The following is a 7,843-nucleotide window of genomic DNA, read 5'->3' on the forward strand; positions in this document are numbered from 1 at the left end:
CTGAAATGCTCGTTTTCTCAATTTTCAGATCGGTTTTTTCTTTTTCACTTCATCAACGTAATGTTTGTATTTACTGAAGTCGAGGATATCATAATCCATATATACTCGACAGTTATCTTATTGATTTAGTATTGCAAATTGCAATTCCCGCATAGTTTGTCCGTCTTTTTGTTCAACCTCTAGATCTAAAAATTTAAGAAATGATGCTAGACTTTCAATAAATATGTCTTGTGGACAACTTTTCATAAATAAGTGGCAGAATGACTTGAATATTGATACTGTGGTAATCCGTATTTTCCGAACCTTTATTTATTTAAATTTAATCTTCAACAATCTTTATGCCATTTAGATGGTAAGATGCAAGAAAAGAATCATTCTTTAAAAATTTATATTCTGTTACAAGAATATAATTTCAGAATAATATAAATTTTTTTTTATTATTTCAAGAACAGACAGAAAATTATTAAATTAACAGTTTATTATTTCAAAAAAACACAAATATGAATTAAGAATTGTACAAATGAAAAACCGCTAAACTATTTTAGAAAACCACGAGTATGAATTAAGAATTGCAGAAATACGTAATAGCTAAAAGGGAACATAATTTTGAAACTGAGGCATGTGTATTACACAGTGCGTTTAAAACAGATTCGCTCCCTCACTGTAAGGCCGTGTATTACACAGTGTCCTTACGAACGTCCATTTTTCAGGATACAATGGAAAAACAGTAGAATTTATGCACTACAGTTTCTACTTCGATGAACATAATCCCTATTAGAACGGAATCACCAAAAACTGGACAGGGAAAGAAAATTTTTGAAACGAGGTTGTAAACGTATGCAAACACAGTATGAAATTTTCTGGAATGGAATTATGAAAAATCGAGATCTGATATCCATGAGGGGCCAATTTTGGCCCATTCGATCCGACATTCGTGTGTACAGGCCGCGCTCGTACACAAATTCAAGATCCGAAGCTCTAATTCGGTCTTTGATTTGCATTCTCTGCTCACACACGTGGAGAGAGCTTCTATGCCACATTATAAAATGGTATTTGCCTTCATCACTTTCTTACGTGGGATAAAGTTAAATTCTTTTCCCTCCAACACATAAACCCATTTTAATTGGTACGCTTTGAACTCCAATTTTTCGTTCATCCAAGCATAACTTTTGACAAATAAATATATGATCTCGATGTTCACAAAGAAAAACACAAATCAACGTTGATCTTCCAAAATGAACCAATGAGTCCCACTCAAAATTGTGCCAAGGTTAGTTCGTCAAAGCCATTTTTTCCAACATGTTCTATTGAAACAGTTGCAGATGTGATGCTATGGAGGCGAAAAATCTGACAGCAGGAATTTTAGTAGTGACTTCCGCTGCTTGGGTGGTGTTTGAGATATCTGGTTACACTCTGCTCTCATTATCCTCAAGTGTGTTCTTGCTCCTCTTCACCATTCTTTTTCTTTGGGCAAGATCAGCAACAATTTTAAACAGTTTACACAGATTTTGCAGATTCTGTTTTCCTATTTAAGTCTGTGTTTATGTTAATTTACAATATGTTTAGATTGTGTGCACACTTGTCTCCTCGACTGTGAATTTTGTGAGTTATTTTAAGTTTGGAGATATATTGAGTATTATATGCATGTGTTAGGTTGACATAAAATTCCTACTTATATAAAGAACCTTACAGATGGCCATTTTCAATGAGAGACAGAGGCTGGGGCTTGAGATCCCATACTGATCTTTTTATTCAGAGTGAAAACGTTATTAGTTTTATATTGCTTTTGTATTTAAATTTTGGGTTTTAATTTCTAATATAGTATGCAACGAGAATGGACGGCAGAGTACTGTAATTCAATCTAACATTTGATTTGGAACAACCTGAACAAGGATAACTAGACAGAGACAAAACCAACTCGAATATGGGCCAGAATTCAGAGAAATACAGATGAAACTAAAAATCCTAAGCATGAGTGCTAAGTATTAGATGGGGCACGTATATTTATTAATTTTAGTTTTCAACAAACTGTTATAACTGTTTCTTGATTATTCAGTAAATGATTTAAAGCAGACCTCCTCCTACCACATTTCCATCTCTCAGAATAAGTGATAAATGAAGCAGCAACTCTCGTAATCACATGAATGTCTTTCCATCCGTTTTTGAGGATATTGCACTTGGTCGGGACTCAAAAATGTTCACTAAAGTTGTTTCAAGTCTTTTTCTGATATCTGTAATTGGGAGTGTCACTGATTTTCTCACACTGGGCTACACCAGTAAGTTTTATGGTCTCGGGATTTCAGTTTAAGATTATCAATTCCCTCTCGCGATACTTCTACAAAGCTATTCTATTCTCAGAGAAGGTATAGATGTAATGTTTCTTGGACTTAAACTAGTTTCTTCCTCGTATTGTGGCAGGCCTCTTTATTGTTCTTACAGTTCCTGCATTTTATGAAAGATATGAAGACCTTATTAAAACCCACAATCTAAAGAGCTACCAAAAACTGCAGCAGTTGTACATAAGATTCGATGCAGTGTTTACGAGCAAGATTCAGAAGTTGATTTTGGAGGCAAAGAAATTGAGTTGATGACCGTAATTTGTTTTCTACATATTCTTTTCTATTCGGCTCACACATTTTATTGGCGGGCTTTTGTCAATTTTGTGAACAGAATACCTTCATTTGTCTTAGCCCCATGGAATGCGAAAACAAGACAGTTATTCACTAAATAACATAACAGCAACAACGATAATTAAGGATACAGTTTTCAAAAAATTAAGGAAAATCCGAAAAGTTTCTGTTTCCATAAAATTTATTAATTCCTCTAGCGAGTTAGCATTATTAATTGCCAAAAAAAAAAAGAAAAGAAAAAAAAAAGAAAGAAAAATTGAGAGCCGACGATAATTTATTACCCCCAGATGGCGGCTGTTCTGATTATATTTAAGGATAACAATGTCCCAGAAATGGCCATGTGCTTTGTTCCTTTTGCTTTATGACGACTCTAATTTGCTAACAAACTTCTTAGCCTGCATTGAGAATTAGAAACAATGAGTTAATAAACCCCACAAGTAGTTGTGGGATGGCTACATTCTGTCAACATGTTTAATGTCAGTGAAAAATCCCGAAAAATTGAAAATTTTGTTATATGAATGACGATTACAGCAATTTCATACCTGCTCCAGCGTTAGAAACATGATTACATTCCAAGATCCTAGCCTTCCGAAATTAGGGATAAAGCCTTTATAGAAGGCTAGAGGTCCCTGCAAAGCATGAGATTCAACAATTTAAATGCATCTCAAAGCCAAACAAAATAGCAGAAACCCAGAATTTCATCATTAGTTCATATGGTGTTAATATGAACTCAAGTTCAAGCAATTTTATTTTATTTTTTCTTTTTCAGTCTCTCTGTCATCAGATACCAGTATTATTGCAAAAGAGGCCTCACTTGTTCAACAGAGACAATTCTTAAATGCTGATTTCAGCAGCCAGGAGTATGCAAAAGGAGAGTTGAGGTGGGAGAACAACAAAGACTGGTCAATTTTGAAAGTCAAAATAATGTAAGAAAATATTAATAGAAAAGAGTAAAAATCAAATTTCAAACAAGCCGCTAGAGTAATAGCTAACAACCAAGTTCGTTTTTAACGCACATTTTGCATGTTTGCAAAATTATATTTTGCAGCACCAAAATCTCAGGAGTTGTTTGAATCCAAGCATATCTTTCCAGATTCCAATAAACAAGTACTTCCTTGGCTTGACTGAATAGGGCTGCCCCACTTTTCAGTATTTGTAGGAAGAAAGAGTGAAGTGTAAGAAGGTCAGTTTTGAGAAGCAGTGAAAGGAACAAGAGATGGAATTTAGGAATGCAGTCACCTGCACAGTGGCTTTTAGGCTGGCTAAAGCAAGCCAGATGACAAGTTGTCGTGTCTATTTTCTCTGTATTTTATCTCCATGATATCAGGAGGACATAATTGCTCCAAGGAACACTTGATGTTTATCCACCTTAAAAGGTATTTTTTAAATATATTTTGTACAATGTGGAGATTCATGCAAAATCTAGGAAACCTGCATGGCAGTGCTTAGATGTAGTTCTTCCACCATACTAAGGGCCTGTTTGGGAGCGATTTTTCCTCCCAAAAAATTGATATTTTGACCATTTTTTCACTATTTCAGCTGTCATATTTGACTTCTTCTCTCACAGGTGGACCTCACTTTTCTCCTAACGGTCAAAAAATCAATTCTCAAAATCACTCCCAAACAAGCTCTAAGATATTTATGGTTGCCACAAAATTAAGGGTGAAATTTCCACCAATTCTAGGCACGCGCACACACAGACAAAAAAAAATAATAATAATAATAAATAAATAATAAATAAAAATTAAAAATAATATTCCTTTAGTTTGATATGTATTTGTTTTAATTATGCTCTTTTAATTGTTGGTTGCTGGTTGGTTAACTGGTCATATTTATTCTTAAAATTATTGTTTTCTTGAAATTATGTACAAATTTCTATTTCAGCTTATTAAACTTTTCTATTGAGGATCCCAAAAATTTGAGGGACGCTTAAGCTCTTTTACTCTTGAAATGGAGGCACCCATGCACATTACCAACATAGGTTATTACAAATGTGGGTTACATCATCGTTCAACAACAGAAATGACAACCTGAATCATGGGTCAAAAATAATAAAGCTGGGATTAAGAAAATAAACTTACATCATTCTTTAAAGTCTTGACAAAACAGTCAAGTGTACTTTTATATGCGGAATCTCCCATCATCCTCGACTTTACCTGCAGCAGAGAATTATTTGAGTTCAATTAGGCCACCAAGCTTCATTTCATGCATCAATATCTTGACTGAGTCATGATAGAGATTGAGAAGCCTAGCTACTACATCTCCATCTACCATCTCTTCCCTTTTTATTCAAACAGGAAAGAAAAAGCATCCACCAACAACAAAAAATCTAAACAGGAAAAAAGCTGTATATGAATAGGATACCACGTCAACTGGAGAACCTATGCAGACAGCAAAAAAACCGGCTCCTAAACCAGCTAAGAGATGCGTAAAAATATTGTCGGTGAAGCCAGGGATTTTCAGAACTGTCTGCATGACAGATATGGAAGAGTGATAAGTTAAGTTGAAAGTAGAACATAATACGTTAAAAAAATAAGAAGGCAGGGAATGCGATGATACACTTTATAGTGATCTCACCTCCTTCACTTGATCATAACTAGCTAATTCAGCAGCATTTATGATAGCATTACGTGCAATGTTGGGTCCAAGTCCAGTCCACAAAGCTGTAACTCCTTCCTAAAGTCCGAGAAAGTAAAACAAAGTGAGGGGAAAGAAGTCAATCCTCGGATATGCTCATTTTCCCAAGAGGAAGGAGGAATTGGCAAGAAAACATTACGAGATGCTACCTGTCTCACAATAGTAGAATATGCATTTACTGCTCCAGAATACCGCCTTGGCACACCAGGTGGCAATTTACCCTCAGCTTGAAGTCGAACTTTGACAAGATCAGTAGGATTGGCTACCGTAATTGCCACAGCACCTGTTTGATATAGAAGTGGCCAGTTAATATTGCGAAAGTATAAGGTTAGAAGAAGATTAAAACCATGTCTCCTTTAACTATATAAGATCCTACAGAAGTCCAGATTTAGATATTTGAAACCTCAAAAGAACTAGCATAAATTACTTCACTTTCTAAACATTTGAGATCAGAAATAAAAAACATTAAAACATCACCAAGAAGGTCTCACCAGTTGTGAGTGCAGCAAGTATCTTCTTAGATAACGGCACATCCCCAATGTGATCTTTGCCCACATAGAAGGTTTTAACCTGTCAACAATGCAAAAAGTCATTTTACAAAACCCAATGAAGTAAAAAGAACACATGTATTGGCTCACACAAATTCATGCAAAACATACGGGTTCATATAATCCAATCCTTAAACCTCCAAACAGACATTGACGATGTAATCCTGGCACGATGCCCTTCCATAATGCAGTTAAACCTTCTTCCCTTGCAATGGTGCCAACTGTACCCAACAATCCCCTATATTTTGGCAAAGCTACTCCATCCCCTGCAACAGCTTTCTTCTGCAACTGAAGCCTAACCTTGGCAGTATCCAATGGAATTGTACATAACTGCCCATTAAAAGCGCTGTATAAGTTAGGTGAGGTAGAAGCAATTTGCAGATTTAACTCCTGATAGAATGACTATAACATGTATATAAGACAACATCTCCAAAACTAGTTTACACGAGAAACAAGGATATCACCGTAGTTATGATAAAATGCACATAAAACAAACATATAAAGGTTTTTGGGCCCGTTTGTCATGGCTAAAAGTCAAAAACTATTTTTGAGACTAAAAAGTTGCTTTTAAATACATTTTGAATAATTTTATGTAAGTACTTTTTCTGGTAGAAGAGCTTAGAGGAAAGAAGCTCTTCCACAAGTAACGGAACCAAATGTTGAAGCCCTGCTAAACGGGCCTTTATCAAAGATCCAAAGTGAAAGTGTGTAGCAATGGCATTCCCAGCAGCAAGGCTGCCATTTTGTTTAACCTGGTCGCCGAAATTATTAATTGTGCTCATATGTATACATATGTGCACCGATCCGTATGTATATACACATCAACCTCATTACAAAAAGCGGATTCAAAAAGCAACTTCTACAAAGTTGTCAAGTTCTCAATCACAGAGAGCAGGCATTTTGTATCGGAGATTCAGAATTTAAAACTAAGTTATGCTTGTACTAAAGGGCATAGCAAAATCAAACTAATCAGAAGGTGAATCCAAATCAAATTAATCTACACGTGATTAAAAATCAAACCAACATCATCTGAAATCTCACCTACTCAATAATAATTGATCGTATAAGAACCAAAAACAATCGTGAAAACAAGCAGCTAATCTGAAGCGAAGCAAAGTTCAGACAGTTCAAAAACTGCTGAAAATTGAGATGTAAAATCGACTGTACCTCGGCGAAGCAAGTCGCGAAAGCACTACTAGCAAAAGTTCCGGCGAATGAAATGTCCGATTTGGCCTTGCCGTGATCCCCCATTAAACAAAACTTTTAAAAAATCACAAAGAGGAGGAGATTGTAGATGAAATGAGCAGGCTATATAGATAGAGGAGATTAATGAGGGAATTCGGCCAATTGGGCAATTGGTTTAAGCGTGAGGGAATCTCGGGAAAAGCGAAAAAGCAAGAAATATTACGCAATCGCAATTTCTGCAAATACACTTGGGTTGGGTGTGAATTCGCATCGTCAGCCATCACCTTTACGTGTACCACTTAGCCCATTATCTTCCCTTTCCAGTTTCACAATTTATCAAGTATAAAAGCAAAGCTTGCTTTAATATGTTTATTTCAACTGATATTTTATATTTTATTTATTTCCTTTCCTTTATCATTAGGTTTTTCCATGTTGTAAGTTTGTAAACAATTTTTATTTACTGAAAATTTCAACTATGGGTAATAATATTACTACTACAAATTTTATTAAGTGCACCACAATTTTTAGTATTTTTTCTTATTTACTCAAATAACTTTAAGTAAAATTACATAATTAGGATTTTAATATATTTTTTAATAAAATAAATTATTGTTTCACCACAAACATGAGTTGCTTCTTTCTTTTTCCTTAACATTTGAATGTGCATAGCTTTTCCCTGGAAGATGACTTTTGTTTTCTTCTACGATGGTAAAATAATTTCTTGTTCTCATGGTAAATGAATTTATACTCTATTTGATAATGATTTATTGATGAATTTCTTCAGTTTATTTGTCAAATTAAAATCAAGAATCAAACTCTATTTTCTTGATGCAGAGAAAATTC

General features: G+C 34.8%; 2 protein-coding genes across 2 annotated transcripts; one reads left to right on the plus strand and one right to left on the minus strand.

Moving 5' to 3' along the window:
* Window positions 1-2,140: 2,140 nt before the first annotated feature.
* On the plus strand, window positions 2,141-2,588 carry LOC111386834 (reticulon-like protein B12). The gene is made up of 2 exons (XM_023011314.1): window positions 2,141-2,276; window positions 2,419-2,588. Exons 1-2 carry the CDS (start codon window positions 2,141-2,143, stop codon window positions 2,586-2,588), a joined length of 306 nt encoding a protein of 101 aa, XP_022867082.1.
* Window positions 2,589-2,746: 158 nt separating this feature from the next.
* On the minus strand, window positions 2,747-7,347 carry LOC111386836 (mitochondrial uncoupling protein 1-like). Its single transcript, XM_023011316.1, has 9 exons — window positions 6,983-7,347; window positions 5,927-6,145; window positions 5,759-5,837; window positions 5,417-5,550; window positions 5,208-5,306; window positions 4,995-5,099; window positions 4,712-4,786; window positions 3,173-3,259; window positions 2,747-3,025 (listed from the first exon to the last, which is right to left on the minus strand). The coding sequence occupies exons 1-9, from the start codon at window positions 7,064-7,066 to the stop codon at window positions 2,990-2,992; spliced, it is 918 nt and encodes a 305-aa protein (XP_022867084.1). The 5' UTR covers window positions 7,067-7,347; the 3' UTR covers window positions 2,747-2,989.
* Between the last annotated feature and the right edge of the window lie 496 nt (window positions 7,348-7,843).

Source organism: Olea europaea, unplaced genomic scaffold (genome assembly GCF_002742605.1).
Source record: "Olea europaea var. sylvestris unplaced genomic scaffold, O_europaea_v1 scaffold374, whole genome shotgun sequence".
Classification (NCBI taxonomy): Eukaryota; Viridiplantae; Streptophyta; class Magnoliopsida; order Lamiales; family Oleaceae; genus Olea; species Olea europaea.